The sequence below is a fragment of the Babylonia areolata genome, chromosome 10, assembly GCF_041734735.1.
Source record: "Babylonia areolata isolate BAREFJ2019XMU chromosome 10, ASM4173473v1, whole genome shotgun sequence".
NCBI classification, from domain to species: domain Eukaryota; kingdom Metazoa; phylum Mollusca; class Gastropoda; order Neogastropoda; family Buccinidae; genus Babylonia; species Babylonia areolata.
In genome coordinates, this window is record NC_134885.1 from 26726655 (window position 1) to 26752649 (window position 25995).

Here is a 25995-nt window from a genome sequence, read left to right on the forward strand (position 1 = left end):
GGAACAACACACACACACAAACAAACAATTAAACGGAACGTGCGAGGCACGAGAAACTCCACACACTCCGTAAACACACACACACACACACACACACACACACACACAGAGTAGTATGATGTGGTTTTGCAGCTAACTCTTTCATGTTAACATCAGATTCTTTTAACAAATTTGAAACGTAAGTCACAACTGTTTCTTGTGATGAAATGGCTTTTGCTCTTTTAGGAAAATCAATGTAAGATCTTACTGTCAGTTCATCAGCAATGAAATTTTTTTGTCATTTAAGTGTATCTCACAGTTAATTTTGCTGTTGATAACTCACGATGCTCATTTAAGGGAAGAATTCCGGCTGTTTTGTATGTTTCCTGGCTGGATGCATGAGAGGCGACTCCGAGGGCAATTTTGTTAGCCTTACAGTATACACTTTGAATCTTTTGTAGTAGATATTTAGGTGCACTGAAAAATATTTCTTGTGCATTGGCTATCTTAGATCTTACAAGGGACATGGAAAGATGAATCAATATTTTTGTATCCATTCCCCAGGGTAAGCGGCTTATAATTTTCATAAAATTGATACTTTTCCTTGCCTTTGTTAAGATGTAATCAAAGTGAATGTTCCACGTCAACTTTGAAGTAAGATAAACACTTAAAAACTTCACCACCTGTTTATAATCAATGACGTCACCAAGTAATTTAAAAATGGGTATGTTAGATGGGTTACCACCTGAATTAAACAACATCATACATGTTTTTTCAGTCGACAATGCTTTACCATTTTCAAACATATAGTTACCAAGGTTATCAAGATCAGATTGATACAAACGACGTATGTAATTCTGTGCTCTTTGTGGGGTTGACCTTTTTAGATTGACACCCATCCTGTCACAGCCATCAAACTAATTACTATGTACTATTGTTGGAACATGATCGTTACGTTGTTGCAGTGTTTAATTGTTTTAGATCAAATATTAAAAGCCCTAGAAATAGTGTAGACCCGCCCGCCACTTCAACATGTTATATTGGATAGGTGAGCTACCTTTATATGTACAGTATTGTATCACTATATAGATTTATAGAGATCTATTGTTTGGGAAGAGTCCCGGTTAGAAGTCACTTTAGATATAAACGTAAAAATCTTTAGTGCCAGAAGTAAAAGTGGTTCTGCAACTGTCATTGTAAAACAGTGTGTGTGATTGTTGGAGCCTTCAGTAGTACTAGATTCGTTCTATTAGTGTTCAGTTTCGTTGTATTCTGTGTATATTCTATCTTTAGACTCCCGGAACGGGGGAGTAACAAGTTAGGAGTGTTTATTAGCCTAATAATCCTAGTTTAAATCCTTGAGGAAGGATTTAGGATTCCAAGTGAGCAAAATTCGTCTGTCCTGTCAGTTACGTGTGTTGAGGTAAGCTAACCTCTTTTTTTTTTCTTTTTTTTTTTGTAAATAGCTAATGAATTGATTAAGTTAATATGCAAATAAACAATTCCAGTATTTTAAAAGGTTAATTCTAAAAGTTACTGGTTAAATACTTTATTATTCTCATTATAATCAATTATTTATTGAACGAATGAATGTACGTAAAAAATTGTGTCATTTATCCAGTTAAGCAAGTATGTTGATAGCTGAATGTATTATTCTTTAAGTTTTCAAAGTTTTGGGAACGGCGTTTCTCGAAAGTAAATTGAAGAACGCTAGTTGGAATTTATTGTCAATGTGAGTGTTGTATAAATCTTCATGGTTTATTAACGTTTATGAATAATATGTGTGAAGAATGACAGTGGTATACGATTTGTGTAATAACGAACAAATGAAGTCTGAATGAGAAGTGTGGTTGAATGAGAAAAATGTTAATAATATTTTATTGATGCAGTTAACAAAGTGTTTTTCATGGTATATATAAAATTTATAGTCATATACTTCATGGGGTTTGTGCATTGCCTCTCAGGTGGCGGGCTACTCCGGGCCGTGGACTGTGCATTCTGGAGACTCCAAGGTCCATTTTCAGTGCCCCATCTTGTACCCCATTTCCACTTACCATTTCCCTTACACCCCTGCTCCTTCTAAAGGACTACGACCCTCTGCCATCTTTTGGGATCTACGCCTGCAGAGGAAACTGCCAGACTGTGCGTCAGCTGTGGGGTGGGCTTCGAACAGGCTTTATTTTTACATCAAGGCGGAACTGTGGATCAGCTTTAGAGGTGGGCGACAGAGAGACGTTTAATTTACATCGGGCAAACTGACGTTTTATTTGAGTTGTAATCTTTACTAGGTGTTCGACCGTTGATCTTCTTTTCTAAAGCCAGCATGGTTCACTGGAATTACATTGTATTTTTCACAGCAAGTTATTATTCTCAACAGGACTATTTTTTTCCCATTAATTTACTGACATGCGAGGTCAAAGCAATAGGCCTACGGCTATTTTTATTCCGTTTAGATTTTCCTGCGGTTAAAACCGGTACAACAGAGAAATCTGTTGTGATAAAAAAAGAAATACAAATACAAAACTTTTGATGTTTTCCATATCTGTGGTACAGTTCCAGATATCCGACATTTCTGATATATTTTGTGTAGGAAAACGAAACATTTTTTGGAATGTATTTTAGCATCTCATTAGATAGTGCATCAATGCCAACTGAAGTTTTTTCCTTTTTTTTTATTGCTAAGGGAAGCTATAGCGGTTTGTAACTCCTCATATGTTATAGGAGAATTATACAAGTCATTTTGAGGAATGGGATCGCTGTATGAAGCACTATTTTCTTCTCTTTCTCTGTGTGTTTTACACGCAGGTGATAAGCCTTCGTATCTGCTATTTTTCGCAAACATTTCAATAAAGATTTCTGCCTTTTCCTGATCTGATAGAAACTTGTTTTGTGAGTCATTTGATATTGGGGAACTTGGTAACTTTTTCCATTTTTCATTTCTTTCATTTTTGTCCAAACTTTATTAAAGTCTTTATGATCTGAAATTTCTTGCGAACAGAATGATGACCAATGATCGTTTTTAGCTTGGGCTACTGTCATATTACCCTGAGTGTTTGCTTTCTATATTTCTTTGTGTTTTTTGGGGGGGCTCACCGTCCGCGAGTAGTTCTTAAATGTTTCTTTCTTGTAATTAACTGCCTTTTCACATGCATCATTCCACCAAATTGTCTGAACGGTCACCTGACTTCACAGCATTTACTTTGGGATCGACATATCAGCTGCTGATGACACAGCTTCTGTTAAATTTGAATACATTACATCTCCACTCTCATTCTCAAGTTTTTCAAAATCGTGAGAGGTAAGAATGTTTTGAAATAAATCCCAGTTTGCATTTTTATAGTTATATTTTGAAATTATGTCGACGTTATTATCAGGCTGGTTATTACCATCAGCTATTGTAATGATGATAGGCACATGGTCGCTTCCCAATGTGTCTTTATGTGTTTCCCAGGTACATGATGGGACTAGCTCTGGGGATATTAGTGTCAGGTCAATTGTTGTTGTTGATCTGTGTTTAGAGACGTCAGGAAATCTAGTAACACTACCATCATTCTTAAGATAAAAGGGACAGTCTGATATTTTCTACTAGCTGATTGCTAGTCACAGTTTTACAGTCCTTTTCCCAGAATGGAGCGTGGGCATTAAAATCACTCGCTATTAACCATTTACCAGGCTGTTTATTCTTGTAATGTTCAAAGCCACTCAGTATTTCGATCGTTTGGACCTTTCGGAAGATAAACGGAAAGTACGCAAAGAACAAGCTTGTTCCTAAATTTTACTTTAGCTGCACAAGAGTGTGTGTCAAAGCTTGCAATAGATTTTGAAACAGGAGACTCACGTGGATTATACTGTAATTCCCTAAGTATATAAATAGCAGTACTTATCTTCTTGCCCTCGTTCCCAGTTTCATATACTGGTGGAAAATAATAATTTGCAAGTTTGGGAAGCTTACATGCACTGATATTAAGTGACTGCAAAATTAAAACGTCACACTTACTTGATGCTAGAAAATGTTTCAGACAGGCCAGGTTATATAGAATAGATCTGCAGTTCCACTGGAGTAGCCAAATTTGTAATCGCGTTTGCTTTTTCATTACTTACGATCTTTCCTATCAAACAGGATTATAATGTTATTTATACTATATGAATAAATTAAAGACCGTAGTTTATAAACTATTGCTTTTCTACTAGATGAACGATCAGCGAGGAAAAAAACAACAACATGATTTTAAAGTCTGACACTAAGATTTAAGTATGTTTGTTAATGGATGATGGGTGGGAGAGAAATAGTAAATGTGATTAAACAGGGAAACAAAAATAATAAAGTTAGTGAAATTTCGTACAGGTTCACGTCCTCAAATGTGAAATGGATCGACACGAATTGACTGGTCGTTCACCAACAGGGATCGGTGCTGTAGAGTTCATGTGATCAGGGGCCTACATATTTGACGAACTATAATAAGCAGGGTGTAATTTTCATTAGTAATTATACAGTGTTTCGTAGCGGTTCCACCAGGGGTTATAATGCTCAGCGAAGCGCAGGTGGCTGTGGCGGGAGGGATGCTGGGGTCTCGAGGTCATCACGTTGCGCCTTGGCCTTGCCTGTCGTCGTGGGAGCTCCCAGAAGAGGTCCCGCAGGTGTCTGCTGATGTTACCTGCAAGAACACTGGTTCCTCTCTGGTTGGGGTGGACCGAGTCTTTCATGTAGTTATAACTGGTTTCCAAGTTATCATTTGATACAACTGATATTTTATTTTTGTCTTGCAAGTCGATAGATAAGATGGCATTGAAGAGATTTCTTTTGTTTTCTAGTGTGTTTTTTAATCTTTGGTGGGAGCTATTTTGCTGACTACTATTTTGGCGTTTGGAAAGGTTCGAGAAATGTTCTTTGTTGATGTGATGAGGGAATTGCTTGCTGCGTTTGCGTATTTTGGTTTGATATCATAAATTTTATTAGTCAGTGGATCAGGAACGCATCGGGTGACTGGTTTTCTTTTGATGTGGCGGAATCTAATTTTTGCTCCAACTCATCGGTGGTGAAAGCCTTGACACCGAGAGCTTTTATCCCGTTTCGGTTGTATGCCATTTAAGACGGAATCATGAATGGTTACAGCTGCTGGAAGGTCTGATTCTTTGCCAGATTGAATTTAGGAAGAAGGTGTTGCGTAATTTGTCTCGAGATCGTCATGTTTGTTGTTTTTGACGTCATGTGTCTGCTTCTTGTTCTGTTTTGTTTTTGTGATCGGTGTTTCGTTTTTCTTTGTTGGGAGTCTGTGTGGCTTCGGTGGAATACTTTGTGTTTTGATGCGTGCTTTAATGCGTCTGCGTATGTCTGTTGGGTAATTTTTGTGTCTGTTTGGGTGGTTGACTTTGAAACTGTTTGCGCGAGTGCATCACTGATCGTTATTTCTTCCAGCTCTCCACCCAGTGCCCGTGTACGAAAATATCTATTACAAAAGATTCAAAGTGTAGACTGTAAGGCTATAAAAACTGTTTACCCTGGGGAATGGATACAAAAACATTGATTCATCTTTCCATGGCCCAAGTAAGATCCAAGACAGCCTTTGCACAAGAAATATTTTTTCAGTGCATCTAAATATCTATGACAAAAGATTCAAAATGTAGACTGTAAGGCTATCAAAATTGCCCTCAGAGTGTCCTCTCATGCATCCAACCAGGAAACACACAAAACAGCCGGAATTCTTCCCTTAAATGAACATCGTGAGTTAGCAACAACAAAATTCGCTGTGAGATACACTTCAATGACCAAAAAAAAAAAAAAATCATTGCTGATGAACTGACAGTAAGATCTGACATTGATTTTCCTAAAAGAGCTAAAGTCATTTCATCACAACAAACAGTTGCAACTTATGTTTCAAATTTGTTAAAAGAATCTGATGTCAACATGAAAGAGTTAACTGCAAAACTACATTATACTCCTGTTCCTTTTTGGGAAATGATGAAAGCAGATTTTTATATCAGTTATTCTGAAACAAAAAAGGAAGAAAACATCAATATCACAAGTACTGCCAGAATTCATATAGCAGAAAAATATCAGAATCATCTCCATATATTTACAAATGGTTCTGTTCTTGATGACAAAAATGGTGGTGCGGCTTTCTATATTCCTGCCTTTAAAGTTGAAAAATCTTACTTGATCGGAAAACATCTTTTCATCTTCACGGCTGAGCTTATTGCTATTATACAAGCTCTGAACTACTTAGTGAGTCATCAAATAGTTTTCTCGAAAGTAGCGTCCTTTGTTGATTCCAAATCAGTACTTTATGCTCTAGAATTATTTAGCCTTGAAACAAGACCTGACTTAGTTATTGAGGCAAATCATTTGGTACATTGTTTGAGGATTAAAGAGACTGAGGTAAGTTTTTATTGGGTGCCTTCTCATGTGGGCAATCATGGCAATGAAACTGTTGAAAAAGCGCTAAAAGAATAGCACAAGATTCAGAAAAATCGACAAAAAATACATGCCCGTCTTTCCGTAAAAGAGGCATACACTTTGTTAGAAAAATCAGCATGGAGTCGATTTCATAACCGATGCAAAGAAAAGTTTTTAAAATATAAAGGCACATTATTCCCCAAGAATATTATTGCTGGCCTGAAGGACTGGATGACTCTCAACAAGTTGCAACTAAGTGATGATAAGAATGAATTTATGATAACCTGTCGAAAGAAGTTTCGTCAAATTCCTTCCTTTCCTGACTCTGTTCTGATCAGTAGCACACCTGTTTCACTTTCTCCTTCTGTTCGCAGTCTTGGTGTAATCCTAGACCAGTCTCTTTCCTTCCAACAGCACATTTCGAATATCTGAAAAGTCGCCTATTTGCAACTGCGTAGAATCAGCTCTGTCCGCCACTATCTCTCAACCAATGCAACCAAGACACTTGTATGCTCTCTGGTTCTCTCAAGATTGGATTACTGCAACTCTCTTTTGGCCGGCCTTCCCAAATATCTGTTAGACAGACTCCAACGAATTCAGAATAACGCTGCCACTCATTTGCAGAGCTTCTAAATTTGACCATGTTTCTCCTCTCTTTCAGTCTCTCCACTGGTTGCCTGTTTCTGATCGAATAGACTATATCCACTCTGACCTTTTCTGCAGTCAACAGATCTGGCCCCAAGTATCTTTCTGAACTCCTCCTTATCTATACCCCGTCTCGCCAGCTCCGTTCTTACTCTGATACTCGACTTCTCAGGATACCTCACGTCAAAAGTAAGACCTATGGACACAGATCGTTTTCTTTTCAATCGCCAAAGACGTGGAACAAGCTCCCTGATAACCTCCGTCATTCCGATTCCCTCGCATCTTTTAAATCTCGTCTCAAAACTCACCTTTTCCCTCAGCAATAAGTTCAATTGTGGCAGGTCCATTTCCTTTGCGTTAGCTGTACTTGACTTTGTGTGTATACATATGTATGTGTACATAACTACATGCATGTATATAAATGTGTATTGTGTGTGCGTGTGTTTATGTACGTTCGTGCCTGCCTATGTGTGCGTAAGTGTTAGGGTAGCTGTTAGATACACATGTATGTTAAAATGTATGTATGCAGTGTATGTGTGTGTGTGTGTGTGTAACATTGGTGTAATGTTTTATGTTAACAAAAGCGTTTTTGTAAAGCACCTAGAACAGATTTCTGGATAGTGTGCAATATAAGTATCCATTATTATTATTAAAGAAAAGATACTGAATCCATAAGTTTGCTATACAAGATTAATAACCTCTACTTTCTTCCGTATAAAACTTTATGCGCTGAAGACAAAGTATAGTAAAAATGTTACATGCATCTGTGATAAGCAGTTCAGCTTGCATCTTTTTTTGTTTCACTGTCAGCAGTTACGTACCTTCTTGCCCAAGTATTTCAAAGAGAATAACTATTCTGCAGATGGTTTTTGGAAAGTTATTTCTGCCAAGGTTCTTATAAGGGTCGACCTTTCACAGGCATTAGTTCAGAGCCCTATTTCTACATTCCTTTAATGTACTTCAGAATTGTGTTAATGGTTTCTGATTATTATTATTATTATTATTGAATTGTTACTGTTAAATGTAATCGCATGTTAGTTATGCATTTTTTGGTAGTTTTTTTTACCTTTTCTGTTTTCCTCTCCCCTCTCCTCCCCCCCCCCCCCCATCCCCCTTTTTTTCTTCTTCTTTTTTTTTTAATCGTCTAATATCACTGATAGTCAAAAGACTAAAGAACGAACACACACACACACACACACACACACACACACACACACACACACACATATCATCCCCCCCCACTCCCTACTCCCACATTCCCCCCCCAACCCCCATCCACCCACCACCACCACCACCCCTCCCCAACCCCCTCCACACACACACACACACACCTGGAGGACACTTTTCGTTGTTGAAGCCACACGCAGGCACGTCGGCTGGCACGTACCCGTCGAACCAGGACTGCCCGTTCCCCCAGAAGATGTTGTTGCTGGTGGTGAAATTCTGGAAGCAGCAGTTTCAGTTCTGTCTGGCTTCCAGTCTCAGTCTCAGATTCAGTTTCAGTTTCAGTTGTTTTTAAATAAAGCCGTCAAATAGCCGCGTGCAGACTAATGGATATATACTACACTGCACTACGCTACACTACATGCTTAAAATTATAGATATAGATATACATACATAAATGTGTGTGTGTGTGTATATATATATATATATATATATATATATATATATATATATATATATATATATATATATATATACAGAGAGAGAGAGAGAAAGAGAGATTGATATAGATATATAGAGAGAGATATATATTACACTACAATACATGCTTAAAAAATATATATGTATGTGTGTGTGCGTGCGTGCGTGCGTGCGCGTGCGCTCGCGTGCGTGCGTGCGTGTCTGTGTCTGTGGAGTAGAGGTCTGATTTACATCTTCACGCATTTGATTAGTGGAGAGATAGGTGGTCAAGAGATAACTCGTATGCCCAGGAAGCGAGAGAATCTGAGCACACAGGATCGAATCAAATCCCACACTCACCAGTATTTTCACCAGCCAGAGCCTGAGTGGTCTGGACGCTAGTAATTTAGATGAAGCGATAAACCGAGGTCCCGTGTGTCGCACGCACCAAACGCACGCAGAAAGAGCGTACAGAAACAAAAGTGTTGTCCCTGGCAAAACCCTGTAGAAAATTTCCTTTTTGAAAAGGAAAACTGGTGGTGTTCACAGCCAGAATAAAAGAAAACTAAAAGAAAAGGGCGGCGCTGCACTATAGCGGCGAGATCTCCCTGGGGGAGAGCGGCAAGAATTCCATACAGAAAAATTTGTTGTGAAACACACACACACACACACACACACACACACACACACACACACACACACACACACATATATATATATATATATATATATATATATGCACGCACACACACACACACACACACACTAAAAGACAACACAAGAAAATGCAATGCTACGCAACGGAATGCAATACAATACAACGAAAAACAAGACAAGACAAGGCGATGCAATACAATGTTATACAATGCAATGCAATACAAGACAAAACACAACCCAAACACACACACAAACAACACAACACAACACAACCACCACCACCCAACACACACGACCACCCACAATCCACCCCCCCATCCCCCCCTCTCCCCCCCCCCCCCCACACACACACACACCCCACCCCCAACAAATTTCCGCCCCCAACCCCTCCCACACACACACACTCACGATGAAGACAGTGCCGTTGGGCAGGACGTCGTACTTGACCCTGATGACGATGCGGAAGCTCATATCGGGGCCCATGTCCCACAGCAGGAAGGACGGCAGGCGGTCCGCGTTGTTGTTCATGTGCACGTCGCCCGTCAGTCCTAAAGCATGCCCCGCACACACACACACACACACACACTGAGAATTATGCCTACCTAAAGGACGCCACACACACAGAAACAGTCCTAAAGGACACTACACACACACACACACACACACAGAGAAACAGTCCTAAAAGACACACACACACACACACACACACACACACACAGAAACACAGTACTAAACGGCGCCACAAATACATACAGACATAGTCACAAAGGAAACCACACACACAGACGTGGTTTAAATGACTACACACACACACACACACAACACACACACACACGCACAGAGAGAGAGTCCTAAAGGACGCCGCACATACAAAGAATTAGTTCTAAAGGACACCCCGCACACACGGAGAATTAGTCCCTAAAGGATGCCGCACATACACAGAGAATTAGTACTAAAGGACGCCGGACACACAGAGATACAGTCCTAAAGAACGCCGCTCACATGGAATTAGTCCTAAAGGACGCAAAGGAGGCACGTGCTTCTAAAGGACGTGACACATACAGACATTGTCCTAAAGGACGCCATACGCACAAACACACACAGATACACAAACACATGAATAGTCCTTAAGGATGCAGCACATACACACATAGTCCAAAAGCACGCCTCACACACAGAGTCCTAATGAATGCTACACACACACAAACGCGCGCGCGCGGACATAATCCGAAAGAATGCCATACACACAGACATAGTCCAGAATCACGCCTCTCACACAGACATAGTCCTAAAGAATCACACACACACACACACACACACGGACATAATCCGAAATAAGTCATACACACAGACATAGAATCACGCCTCGCACACAGACATAGTCCTAAAGAATCACACACACACACACACACACACACACACACACACACACACGGAAATAGTCCTTAAGGACGCCGCACACAGAGACATAGTCCTAAAGAATGCCACACACACACACGGACATAGTCCTTAAGAACGCCACACACACAGACACAGTCCTAAACGACGCCACGCACACATACATGATATAAAGGACATCACACACGCAGATACACAGTCCTGTTGTAGGCCACGCACACATCGTCCTAAAGGACACCACACATACAGACACCGTCCTAAAGGAAGCCACACACACACATAATCTAAAGGACGCCACACACACATAGTTCTAAAGAACGCCACACACACGGACATAGTCCAAAAGGACGCGAAAAATCTAGGACTATAGGACGTCACATAGAGAGACATATAGTCCTAAAGGACGCCGTGCACAAAGATATAGTCCTTAAGGACGCAACACACAGAGACATAGTTCTGAAGGACACCACACACATACATAGTTTTAAAGGACGCCACACGCAGAGAGCTAGTCCTAAATGACGCCACATATGCAGTTAATGATAATTTTTCTCAAGATCTAACCAGCACTTTCGGTTTCCGCGAAGGTCAGACATTTGCACCTTCCTCTTTTTTCTTTTCTTTTTTTTTCCAATGAAGATATGGTGTAGCGAATCTGGGATCAGTTCGTACGCTTTGACACCTCCTTGAAACTGAAACTGAAACTTTCTTAATTCAAAGGACGCCACAAATACTGACATTGATTGTCTCTCGCAGCATACACGTGCACGTCGCTGGTGAGTCCGAAAGGTCGCCAGGCACTCAGACAATGAAAGTCTCTTTCAGCATATATACGCTCGCTTTTTGCTCAGTGCTAAAAGACGTTGAACACACAGTGATATTGATCATCTTTCTCAGCATACATGTGCACGTCCTTGGTCCATCCTAAAGGACGCCACATACAGTGGTATTGATCATCTTTCTCAGCATACATGCGCACGTCCCTGGTCAGTCCTAAAGGACGCTACACACAGTGATATTGATCATCTTTCTCAGCATACATGCACACGTCCCTGGTCAGTCCTAAAGGACGCCACACACAATGATATTGATCATCTTTCTCTGCTTACATGTGCATGTCCCTGGTCAGTCCTAAAGGACGCCACATACACACACACAAACATTGATCATCTCTCTGAGCATAGTGTGCACGTTTCCGTTGTGTCATATGGGATGCCAGACACTCAGACATTGAGAGTCTCCCTAAGCATACACAAAGTCACGCACAGAGACAATGATGATCTCTCTCAGCATACATGTGCACGTCTCTGTTGAGTCCTAAACGATAATTAAAAATAATAATAATGTAGCCAAGCGCTCAGCTGGCTTCAGATACTGCTTCACCTACAAGCTGCATGGCAGACGCCTTTTTCGCAGCTAACACGCCAGTCTTCAACAACTCGTGCAGAATGCGGCGCCATTCGAATTGTAATTGCAAAGCCCCTTTTAAACAACTGCTCCGAAACATCTATTAAATCAAGTCTCTGTATCATTTGCAGCAATATTATATTTGTTGTGCTTATACACACACCTTAATCGGTTAGAAGCATACTTGATTTCAGTTTAATTGTTCGTCAGTCTAAAGATTTCAACTGACGCAAAGCTTATGTCATTTTGTCTTTCTCACACATAATGCTACAGTTTATTCTATATGTGACTGCTGTTGGAAACTAAAACCACACCATTATAGTGTTTGGATAAGAATAGATCAGGTATGTAGTAGACACAAAGCCGATTTTCATTGTCAACACTTAACGACAATCACTCCACACCTGGCGTTCCTTGACGGCTTTGACTGAGTTGAAAACTGTGTGACACACCATATTCAATTAGATATCTCTTTTGTTGGATTAGTAAACTACAAGTGTTATATGCTGGCAGAATCGTCGCAATTCCACCTTTAAATCAATACTATTTGTGTTTGCCTATGCTAAACTGATTTAACGCAGTTTGTAATTTTCAGCAACAAGCTCGCTAAAACCAACCCTTTTCAGGTGACTTAAATCAAGATTATAAATTCATCTTAAATAGTCAACACTTCATTTTATACCCATTAGAAAGTAGGCGTTGAGCTCTTTCTTTTGCGACCTATCCTACGTAAATCGGTTCAGGAATCATTTAGAAATCTATCATTAAAAACATTTTAACAAACACAGTTCTTGTCAAATTTAGCCCAATTCAAGTCCTTTTGTTGCTGGTGTCATTGTAGTTTGCGTAACCTGTATAGACGGAGTGGGTGATCACTGGTCACTTTCACATGAGCCATTTTGCGGCGATAGCCAGCTAGCTGACCACTGACTGTGTGTCACCCACAGTGTGTCGCGGCCCCAATGGACAATGTCTCGCTGCGTATCACTGAAAGTACCCATTGTGCTAGAATGTTTATCGCGCTGTTTGACCGATGATTGCCTTCGAACTTATGTGTATTATCATGATGTGTTTGACTGTGTGTAAAATGTGCTGATGGTTTGTAAATTGTATTCTTCAACACAGTACTTGTGTTGATATGAGTATGTTGATATTGTCTCAGTTTACTTGGTTCAGTTATTGCTTTGATATGTACGTCACAACTAGGCTATGATTGATATAGAAAATCGCCATGTCGTCACATGCTTGCAGTGGTATGCCATTTCATCCTGTTCAACGTCACAGTCAGTGACGTCTCTGGACGCTGATAGAATGTTCTAGTGAATGACACGTTCTTTCTCATTTGCTGTCACTGATGAAGGTTAGGTTACTTATCCCACTTCGGCGGAGGAGATTTATATGTTGAGCACAAGCTTGGATATGTTGATATTTGGCTTTGATGCAACGGATTACTTGTGTAAGTTAATTCACCACTTAATGGTTAAGCCATGATAGTTTTGAAATCATTGTATTCACTGACTTACTATTAGGTTTCTCAGTTTGCTCGTGTTGAATATCAAAAGCCACTTATTCTATTGTCTTGTTTATTATTCATGTATTATTTCACATGCTGATATCAGTTGTACTGCTAGAGTGTGCTTATTCAAGACTAAGATATGTGTAGTATTCTGTTGTGATGATTACAAGATAGTGCTGGATTAATATCAGTTATTGGTTAAGGCCGTCTGATATGTATCACAGTCTGTTAATTGTAATTTAGCAATTATGCTCTCTCCTATACGGCTTACTCCAGTACAGCGCTACATAATAACTGAGTCTTCATTTGAGTCACTTTGACACAGTATGATCTTTACTTCAATCCATACTGTCAGTTTACTTTCACTAAATCAGCTTAGCTTTAACCACTTTATCCATACTATTTAAATGTATTAGAAATGTCATTTGATGTCAGTGTTTGGTCTTCACACATACGCATTATCTGATGTTATGTTGCTGCTTATGCCAAACTGAGTGGTAGTCTTTCCATGTAATATGTATACATGTGCTTTCTATCCACTTGCGTTCCTGACATGTTCTTGTTTATGTCTATTCAGGCGCAGCTTTCTCTTATCTTCTTTATTTTCTTCTTCTTCTCTTCTTTATTTAATACTGTACATAAAAGAATACAAAAAAACTTTTGTGGCCATCTATATGTCCCTGGGCCGGTGCGTGCATCTTTTCTATCCTTTAATACAGTAAATCAGTAATGTTTTTGTACCGTCCCCATTTATAACAGACCACTCGGGTACACGGCTACAATGATGATAATAATAATGATGATAAGAATAATGCTGTTGTTGTCATTACTTTGTTACACTATCAAGAGCTTTACAAACCAATTACTTGAAATAATTGAAAAAAACACGACACAGTAAAATATAGATTAAGAAAATTGTGAAAGTAATAAAGACACATTCATTGGTTCCATAAATGGACAGTTGATAAAACAGACTGGTACATATCCTAAACGCAACAACTCTTACACTCCATCACACACACTCATGAAACAACATAAAAAACAATCTGAGTTGGGCCTGAGTGCCTGGAGGTTGGGCAATACGAGTGATGAAAGGACGCGGCTTGTTCTTCAGCCGCCGTTGTTAATGTTGGTCTTACCGGTAAATCTGATGTTGGAGACCATGCGAAAGATGTCCTCTCCAGAGCTGGTGAGGTTGGAGGTGTGGGAACGGTTGTAGGCCAGGGAGTACAGGTAGAAAGCGTCGTGCAGGAAACGGGAATAACGGTCAGGCTGCAACACACACACACACACACACACACACACACACACACACACACACACACACACCATCAAATGATCAATATCAAATGACTCGCAAAACAAGTTTCTATCAGATCAGGAAAAGGCAGAAATCTTTGTTGACATGTTTGCGAAAAATAGCAGATACGAAGGTTTATCACCTGCGCATAAAACACACACACACAGAGAAGAAAATAGTGCTTTATACAGTGATCCCATTCCGCAAAATGACTTGTGGTTTAATTCTCCTATTACATATGAGGAGCTACAAACCGCTATGGCTTCCCTTAGCAATAAAAAAAAAAAGGTCAGTTGGCATCGATGCACTATCTAATGAGATGCTAAAACACATTCAAAAAAATATGTTTTCCTTCACAAAATATATCTGAAATGTTGGATATCTGGAACTGCACCACAGATATGGAAAACATCAACAGTTGTACCAGTTTTAAAAGCAGGAAAACCTAAACGTAATAAAAATAGCTATAGGCCTATTGCTTTGACTTTGCATGTCAGTAAATTAATAGAAAAAATAATCCTGTTGAGAATAATAACTTACTGGGAAAAATACAATATCATTCCAGTGAACCAGGCTGGCTTTAGAAAAGGAAGATCAAACGTCTGTTTTCAAACTGAAATCAGTTGGAATATCTGGTAACCTCTGTGGGTATATAAAAAGCTTTTTATCTCACAGAATTATTCAAGCAAGGGTGGGAACACATTATTCTTTGCCACATAAACTTGACATGGGAATTCCACAGGGCTTAGTTATAGCCCCTATTCTCTTTACTATTCTTATTCAGGATCTCCGAAAGGCATTATCAAATCGTGTTGTTTTAGAATAGTATGCTGATGATACATGTATGTGGATGGGTGTCAGTCTAAAAAAGTCAACCGCACAAAGAGCACAGAATTACATACGTCGTTTGTATCAATCTGATCTTGATAGCCTTGGTAACTTTTTGTTTGAAAATGGTCTAGATTTGTCGACTGAAAAAACACGTATGATGTTGTTTAATTCAGGTGGTAACCTATCTAGCATACCTATTTTTAAATTATTTTTTTGACGTCATTGATTATAAACAGTTTTTAGGTGTTTATCATACTTCAAAGCTGACATGGCACATTCACTTTGATTACATCTTAACAAAGGCAAGGAAAAGTATCAATTTTATGAAAATTATAAGCTGTTTACCCTAGGGAATGGATACAAAAACATTGATTCTTTCCATGGCCCTTGTAAGATCTAAGATAGCCTATGCACAATAAATATTTTTCAGTGCACCTAAAATATCTATCACAAAAGATTCAAAGTGTAGACTGTAAGGCTATCAAAATTGCCCTTGGGGTGCCCTCTCATGCATCCAACCAGGAAACATAAAACAGCCGGAATTCTTCCCTTAAATGAACATCGTGATTTAGCAACAGCAAAATTCGCTGTGAGGTACACTTCGATGACAAACAAAAAAACAACAAAAAACAAAAACAAAAAAAATTAATTGCTGATGAACTGACAGTAAGATCTGACATTAATTTTCCTAAAAGAGCTAAAGCCATTTCATCACAAGAGACAGCTGCAACTTACGTTTCAAATTTGTTAAAAGAATCTGATGTTAACATAAAAGAGTTAGCTGCAAAACCACATCATACTCCTTTTCCTTTTTGGGAAATGTCAAAAGCAAATTTTGATATCAGTTATTCTGAAACAAAAAAGGAAGAAAACATCAATATCACTACAATTACTGCCAGAATTCATATAGCAGAAAAAATATCAGAATAATCTCCATATATTTACAGATGGATCTGTTCTTGATGACAAAAATGCTGGTGCGGCTTTCCATATTCCTGCCTTTAAAGTTGAAAAATCTTACTTTATTGGAAAACATCTTTCCATCTTCATGGCTGAGCCAATTGCTATTATACAAGCTCTGAACTATTTAGTGAGCCATCAAGTAGTTTTCAAGAAAATAGCTTTCTTTGTTGATTCAGAATCAGCACTTATTCTCTAGAATTATTTAGCCTTGAAACAAGACCTGACATAGTTATTGAAATAAATCATTTGGTGCATTGAGGATTAAAGGGACTGAGGTCAGTTTTTGTTGGGCGCCGTCTCATGTGGGCATTCTTGACAATGAAACTGCTGATAAAGCAGCTAATAGAGGAGCACAAGATTCAGAAAAATCGACAAAAAATACATGCCCGTCTTTCGGTAAAAGAGGCATACACATTGTTAGAAAAATCAGCATGGGGTCGATTTCATAACTGATGGAAGGAAAAGTTTTTAAAACATAAACGGACATTATTCCCCGAGAATATTATTAAAGAAAAGATACTGAATCCATCAGGTTGCCATACAATATTAATAACCTCTACTTTCAAGCTGTGCAGTTTAGGGGGACAGCCAATCTTTCGGAAAGCCCTGAGAAGGCCGTCTCTGCTGACTAGGTCAAAGGCCTTGGTGAGGTCAATGAATGTGGCATACAGGCATCCTCTGCTCTCTGCACTTCTCCTAGATTTGGCAAAGGGAGAAGATCATGTCTACAGTGGATCTCTCTGCTCGGAAACCGCACTGTGATTCTGGGTAAACGCGTTCGGCCAGTTTCTGCAGGCGAATTAGGATGATCCGAGCGTAGACTTTGCCTACAATGCTGAGAAGTGAGATGCCTCTGTAGTTGTTGCAGTCACTCCTTTCACCCTTGTTTTTGTACAGGGTGATGATCTTGGCGTCCCTCATGTCCTGCAGTACAGCTCCCTCATTCCAGCACTGACAGAGGACTGTGTGCAGAGGATGCAGAAGAGTGGTCTTGCAGTGTTTAATGAGGTCTGGAGGAATTCCGTCGCTGCCAGGTGCCTTGCCTGATGTCAGGCTGTTAATGGCCTTGCTGAGTTCGTCCTCAGTTGGCTCTGCGTCAAGTTCTTCCATGACCGGCATGCACTTGATGGCATAGAGGGCTGAGTTGGACACCATGTTTTCTGTGGAGTAGAGGTCGGAGTACTGTTCCGCCCATCTCTCCATCTGCTGGCTAGGATCGTTGATTACTTCCCCAGTGGAGGATTTGAGGGTGGCAGTCTTGCTCTATGTTGGTCCCAGTGCCTTCTTGATGCCACCATATATCCCTCGGATGTTGCCTCTTACAGCAGCATTCTGTATCTCTCCGCTGAGCTCTGTCCAGTACTCATTTGCACATGGCCTGGCGTTAAGCTGAACCTTACTCCTGGCAGCCCTGAGGATATGCAGGTTCTTCTCACTGGGTTTGTACTTGGTGAGTGCAGCGTGCTTGGCCTCAGTACTGGGAGTCATCTCTGATGATTTGGCCTCAAACTAGTCGTAGGACTTCGCGGTTTTCTTCCCAAAGGTGGCCATAACCATGCGGTGCATGGTGTCTCTCAGCGTTTCCCATCTTTCTGTGGCAGAGTCTCTGGGCTGCAATGCATCGAATTCTCTCTCAAAGGCCTCTGCAAACTGTTCTACAAGGTCTGGCTGAGACATGGCGTCTGGAGAGGCGGGCAGAGTTGGAGCATGTGCGCTGACGAGAGTGACATTGCCTTCGGAGGTGTTGAGGCGGAGAGTCAATAGTCGTTCTGAACCGCTGCTGCCTGGTTCGATCATGTTCAGCAGGCTGTTCCTGACTGAAAAGCCTACTCCATACTCTCTTGGGGCATCAGAGCTCTTTCCTTTCCAGAAGAAGGTGTAACCTTTAGTGTTCCTGAGTCAGCCAGCCGTGTTTCCTGCAGAGTGGCAATGTCCACATTTAGTCTCTTCAGCTCGCTGTTTATGACAGCCGTCTTTCCGGCGTCACTGATGTCTTGCAGATCTTGGGAGAGCCCAGGCATCATTGTCCGGACATTCCAGCAGGCCAGTTTCATTGTTGATCCGTTTCTTGAGGTTTTCTTTTTGCCTGGTGCGGAAATTAACGACCTGCTTGTCGGATTTTCTCCTAATCTTCATACACCCATAGAAGAAAGCAGGTCGTGGCGGGACAGCACATAATTGGCTGGGGGATGCCCAGCTTGGGCGGCCGGTAGCTGTCCAGTGAGACGCGAGGGTCCCTCCCACCGTCAAAAGCAACCCCTGGCGTCGGCTCTACGGCAAATGAGAGCTGACTTATAACCGGTAACTGTTGCTTCACGTGTTGTTCCGACGCTAGTGCTAGTAGCGAAGCTGGAGTGTCCTCTCCAGGTTGTAGGTGCGAGGTGTTGGTGGATGGATGGACGGATATAACCCTGGGCAATGTAATATGGAAGACAGGCTGTTGCCCATGCAGCTTGTCCCCCCTCTCCACCTCGTTGACAGATCCAAAGGAACAGCAAGGCTGTTACGTTTTGGTGCCAGTGCGGCTGCAGGAGCTACCGGAAAGTGACAAAGTTTGCCATCCAACCACCTTAGGGGCCCCACACCGGATTTTCTGTCAGGGTTTACTCCCTTAGCTAGGTGGCTGCAGGTAGCTGTCCTGAGCTGGCGCCCTTTGTCAAGTTTGATGGGTCATTTATTTCCACCAGGCTGTCTAGCCACCCTCCTCGCCATCATCCTGAGAGGACTGGTTGGGGTGCTGGTTTAGTCGCCAGCAATTCGACCCTGTGACAGGTAGTACTGGGATCCAGGTTACAAGTAGCAGATATATCTATCTGACCTGACACCCATATTATATCATATCATATTTTATTATATCATATCATATTATATATTATATTGTATTATATCAAAATATATTGTATTATGTCATATCATATTCGTGTAAAAAAGAGAACATATTACAATATAAGTGATTACATATGAATTTGTATGTGTGTTTGGCGTCCTTTAAGACTAGTGTGTGTGTGTGTATGTGTGTGTGTGTGTCGTCCTTTAAGATAATGTCAGTGTATGTAGCGTCCTTTAAGATGGTCTCTGTGTCTGTTTGGCGTCCTTTAAGACTGCCTCTGTGTGTGTGTGTGTGTGTGTCCATTTAAAATTATTTCTCTGTGGCTTTCTGTAGGACTATGTCTCTGTGTTTGTGGCGTCCTTTAGGACTGTGTCTGTTGTGTGTGTGTGGCGTCCATTAGGACTATTTGTGTGTGTGTGGCGTCCTTTAGGACTATGGCTATGTCTCTGTGCGGCGTCCTTTATGACTGACCATGTGTGTGTGGCGTCCTTATGACTATGTGTGTGCGGCGTCCTTTAGGACTATGTGTGTGTGGCGTCCTTTAGGACTATGTGTGTGTGTGCGGCGTCCTTTAGGACTAGGTGTGTGCGGCGTCCTTTAGGACTATGCACAGGATGGATACGGTGACACGCTCGTTGTACCCCTTCCCCAACCCCTCCCCCCGCCTCCTCTCCGTCCTCATTCACCACCCCCACCCCTACCCCCACCGCCCTCTCCCCCTTACCTCGGCATAGGGGGGCATCTCATTCCTGTAGCCCGAGAAGACGTCATCGGTGATGGCCGCCGTTTCTTTGCTGTTGATGTTCCACCGCAGGATGAAGGAGTACGTCAACTGCACATGATGACAAGGCAGGGCAAAAAGGGACTCGTCATTCTTCTTCACCTTCGGGAAGTGACAGTTCGCTTCATTCTTCAACTTCGGTTGGACGTTTCGAACTTTTAGTGCTATGGTTGTTGTGATTGTTGTTGCTGTTGTTGTTGATAGTAGTAGTAGTAGTAGTATTGGTAGTTGTAGTAGGAGTAATTGTGTGTGTGTGTGTGTGTTAATGAAACGCGTTACAGGCGATAATGACGTTACAAAAAAAAACAACAACCAATAAACAATGACCGACAGAATATATCATTATGTACATCCATATACAAAAACAATACTTAACAATACAAGAAAGAGAAAAACACAAACAACACTTGGGAGTCATTCTTTAGATCTGCCTAATAGTCAGGATTGAGCTTAGGCAGCGTAGATGAATTAGTCGTATGCAGTACAGATAAATTAGTCATAGGCAACAGAGATAAATCTGTCCATCTCTTGTCAAGAGGCATTGTGGCCCGAACCGGTTTAGGCATCGTGCTGATCCAGCGATCACCAGTGATCAGGGTTCGATGCCCCGTTTCGGCATGGTGTTGTGTGTCCGATTTTCTCTCTAACTTCACGCAGGTGTACATGAATGGGTTATATACGTACCTTACTTTAGTCGGGGAAGGTTAAAAATGGCGGAAGGATAGGATTATGCCCCGCCTTCACATGACGAGCCATAGACACAGTGGGTATCAGTTCACTGCCTCCGCGGCCTTATAAGGCTAAAGGACCTTTAAATATTGATATGATAACCTAATAGGGGTCTACACAGTTCCACTGTTGTGAAACGAGGTTAGCAGATGCCTTCGACCCGGAAGTTCAACACCAAGGGGCGGTTACTCCGGCGGAAGAGGGGCGCTGCAAACAACTCACTGGTGTTTTGGTCACCCTGCAGCATCAGCAAGCCTGTGTAGTGTGCACTTCACCTTTGAAGACAACACATCTCTCTGTGCACAAGGTCTCAGAAGATTCCATTGCGCAACCACGATTTCCCGCCAGCACCGGTCAACTACCTGGCAGCGGCAGCAATCTTGAATTGGACAACACGAACTGACTACGAACGCCTAAACCCGCCCACTACGAGGACGCCTACACTCACGACTACGCCTGCCCACCTATCTTGACAACCCTGCCCAAATACCAGAAGCAATGGTTAGTAGCCATAGGTAAATGTCCCTTAGAAGTGCATTGCCCAACGACCGGCCATCTAAATTAATTGTTTAGAGCGTTGACACTTTACCACACAAGCTGACACCCACAACGATCAAAGAGCGATAGGCGGTCTTGGCATCATCGTCTCGACCGTCGTCACGCTTCCAGAACTGCTGGGATCGTATCCTATCCACTTCGTCATCGTCCGAGATGTAGGGCTGCACGTACAGGAACTGGTACTCCCCTGTCGTCATGCCCATGTCGAACGCGTGCAGCAGATAGCGGCGGACTTCCGTTTCCGGTATGACCAAAAATACGACTGGAAGAGAAGAGAAATGGTTTGTAGAGTAGGGGACGGTGGGGGTGGGGGGGAGAGAGAGAGATTGTTAAGTCGTGGTGAAGAAATAGAGGCGTGTGACATATGTTTATGTCGATGAATGATGGTAATCTTTAATTTGAGCCTTTCAGGCTGTTGTGTGTGTGTGTGTGTGTGTGTGTGTGTGTGTGTGTGTGTGTGTATGTGTGTGTTCGGTAAATTTCTAATTTTTGTTTTGCCGCTCCTGATGCAATTTCTCGTTATGAGATAAAATAGTTATTGTTTTCTTATCTACACACACATCAGAAATATGCAATATGAATATACTGAAACAGACACACACACACACACACACACACACACACACACACACACACACAATTGAAACAAGTAGACTGAAGAACACACACAGACACAGACAGACATACAGACACAGACAGACACACAGACACACATACAAATACACACACACACACACACACACACACACACACACAATTGAAACGAGTAGACTGAAAAACACAGACAGACAGACAGACACAGACAGACACACATACAAACACACACACACCACACCACACCACAACCCACATCACACACAAACACACACGCTCTCACACATACACACATACCACAACCCACCACACACACCACAACCCACTACTCACACACATGCATACCAAACACACACACACACACACACACACACACACACACACACACCAACCCCCCACCTCAACATCCCCACAACCACACATACCCACCACCCACCATACTCCACCCTCACACATCCACACACTCACTTCTAGCCTCTTCACTGATGAGCACCAACAACCCACCCACCCAGCCGCCCACCATCTACCCATTCCATCTCCCCACCGTCACACCCCCCCCCCCTCACACACACACACACACACACACCTCCCACCCCAACACCCACCCACGCACCCGCACCCACCAACCCCCCACTAACCCCACCCACCCCACCAACACCCCCAACCCCCCACCACGCCTCCACACACCCCTACACCACACACCACACTCACTTCTAGCCTCCTCGCTGATAAGCGCCAACCAACCGCCCACCCACCCACCACCTACCCAACCCATTCGCCCCCCCCCCCTCCCCTCCGCCGCACCCCTTCCCACCCGACCCCCCCCACACACACTTCCCCCCCCTCCCCCCACACAAACGCAAACACACCAACACCCCACCAGAACCACCACCCCACACCCCCACTCACTTCTAGCCTCCTCACTGATGAGAGCCAAGCGACGGACGATGGCGGCGTCCGAGGAGATCCTGCTGACGTTACTGAAGTGGCGCACCAGGTAGAAGTCCGACTCCTCCCGCAGAAGCTCCTTGAAGAAGTCGGACACGGCCGTGGTCATGGGCCCGCTGGAGGAGACCATGGCCACCCGTTTCCACTTGAAGCGTCCGCACACCGCGATCAGAAGATTGCCTGGCAAAGCGTGGGATGGGGTGGGTTGGGGGGCGTGTGACGATAGTGGTTAGTGGTAGTTAGCTTTGGATTTATCAGCACTGGGTTGGATTGGGATGGGTTGGGTTGGGTTGTGTGTCGTAGTTGTGGTTGGGATGGGTTAGTTTTTGTGTCGCAGTGGTGGTTGCTTTTCTTAGCACAATGTTGGGTTGGGATGGGTTGGGTTGTGTGTTGCAGTGGTGGTTGCTTTTCTTAGCACTGTGTTGGGTTGTGCTGGGTTGTGTGCTGTAGTGTTGGCTGGTTTGTGTTGTGTTGTGCTGGGCTCTGTGTAGTAGTGGTGGTTGGGTTGGGTTGGGTTGTGTGTCGTAGTGGTGGTTGGGTTGGGTTGGGTTGGGTTGAATTAGGCTGGGTTGGGGTGTGTGTAGTGGTGGTGGTTGTGTTGGGTTGGGTTGTGCGTCGTAGTGGTGGTTGGGTTGGGTTGGGTTGGGTTGGGTTGGGCTGGGCTGGGTTGGGTTGTGTGTAGTGATCAAATCAAATCAATCAAATCAAAAACACTTTATTAATCCACATGGAAATTAAGTTGTGCAATCACAGGCTCATGGTAAACACTGGCATAAAATCATGCGCAACATAAGAGATTAAAACTAGTCAAATAAGAATTCCCAATAGCTGACGATATACTACACCCCCCCCCCCCCACCCCCCAACCCCCCCCCCCCCACACACACACACACACATACTCATGTTAAGACAATAGGGTATTGCACAACAATATTAACAAATGAAAACATCCAACAAAAAAGGGTATAGATTACTAAAAATGACATGTGCGCACGCACGCGCACACACACACACACACACACACACACACACTCACACATGCACACATGCACACACACACACACATACACACACACACACACACACACGCACACCTACGTTTAGACCATAAGGTATTGTACAACAATACATAAATAAAAACATCAACGGAATAAATCGTATATATAAGTAAAATGCACACACACACACACACACACACACACACACACACACACACAAACAAAGTATGCATGCACGTAACATATGTCACGCCAATAAAATTAGAACATTAACATTAAGGTACATGAAATCCAAGTAAAATAAGAAAATATTTAAAAATCACTTCCGATCACACACACACACAAATGCTTGCCCTTGCTCACCCGCTCAGTCCCACATGCACGCATAATGTCTGCTCTCATACACTCGTCTGCTGGTGAAGTTCAGGTGTTGCTGTGGCGAGGGGGCTTGGGGGGTGGGAGGGTTCACTTAGTGTATTGGATGTTTTGATTGTGTGCGCGAATGGCTGTAGGAATAAATGAATTAATGTATCGAGATGTTCTTGCGCGTGGAGCTCTAAACCTACCACTTATGTCTGACCTTCTGCTATTAATGTCATCATGTAGTGGGTGTCTTTCGTCGGTCAAAATTGTTATTAGTCTGTCAGTCAGTTTTCTATGATGGCGGTTGTGTTGGGTTATGGGTCGTGGTATTGGTTCTGTTGGGTTGGATTGGGTTGGGTTGTGTGTAGTGGTGGTTGGTTGGGTTGGGTTGGGTTTCGTAGTGGTGGTTGTGCTGTGTTGGGTTGGGTTGGATTGTGTGTCGTAGTCTTGGTTAGGTTGTGTATAGCAGTGGTGGTTGGGTTGTATTGTGTTGTATGTCGTAGTGGTGGTTGGTTGGGTAGTATGTCGTAGTGGTGGCTGGTTGGGTAGTATGTCGTAGTGGTGGCTGGTTGGGTTGGGTTGGGTTGTATGTCGTAGTGGTGGTTGGGTTGGTTTGGGTTGGGTTAGGTTAGGCTGGGTTGGGCTGTGTGTAGTGGTGGTTGTGTTGTGTTGGGTTGTTGGTCGTAGTGGTGATTGTGTTGTGTTGGGTTGGGCTTGTTGGGTTAGGCTGGGTTGGGTTGTGTGTAGTGGTGGTGTTTGTGTTGTGTTGGGTTGTATGTCGTGGTGGTTGTGTTGTGTTGGGTTGGGTTGGGTTGGGTGTAGTGGTGGTGGTTCTGTTGGGTTGGGTTGGGTTGGGTTGTGTGTAGTGGTGGTTGGTTGGGTTGGGCTGGGTTTCGTAGTGGTGGTTGCGTGTGTTGTGTTGGGTTGGGCTGGGCTGGGTTGGGTTATGTGTAGCAGTGGTGGTTGGGTTGTGTTGTGTTGGGTTGTATGTCGTAGTGGTGGTTGGTTGGTTTGGGTTGGGTTGGGTTGTGTGTCGTAATGGTGGTAGCTTTGTATTACCAATCGGTTGGGTTGGGCTGGGTTGTGTGTCGTAGTCGTGTTGTGTCGTGTCGTTCCACTGTTTGTGTGTGTGTGAGTGAGAGTGTGTGTGTGTGGGGGGGGGGGGGGGGGGGGGGGGGGGGGGGGGGGGGGGGGGGGGGGTGAGCGCGTCTGAGTGTATGTGCCTTTCTGTGTCTATCTGTATGTGTGCATGCGTGCGTGCGTACGGGGAGAGTTAAATATATATTTTAAAGAATAATAATTTTGAAAAAAAAAAAAAAAAAAAAAAACGGTTGAGGGAAGAATGTGGCTGGAACGTGGCTGTTGTCTAATAATCGAATTGTAAATTGTTGATTCTGACCTGTCGACCATACTCCCTTAAACTCACGGTGAGTTTGATCGGGTGTGGCACGCGGGTACTTTTTATTAAAATTAAATGCCAT

The 25995-nt window shown here is 42.6% G+C and overlaps 1 protein-coding gene across 1 annotated transcript; it reads right to left on the bottom strand.

The window, feature by feature from the left end:
* Positions 1-4458: 4458 nt before the first annotated feature.
* LOC143286322 (receptor-type guanylate cyclase gcy-13-like) lies at positions 4459-25995 on the bottom strand. The gene is made up of 8 exons (XM_076593862.1): positions 25941-25995; positions 23115-23333; positions 21662-21873; positions 20268-20375; positions 14759-14891; positions 9707-9846; positions 8350-8461; positions 4459-4634 (listed from the first exon to the last, which is right to left on the bottom strand). Exons 1-8 carry the CDS (start codon positions 25993-25995, stop codon positions 4459-4461), a joined length of 1155 nt encoding a protein of 384 aa, XP_076449977.1.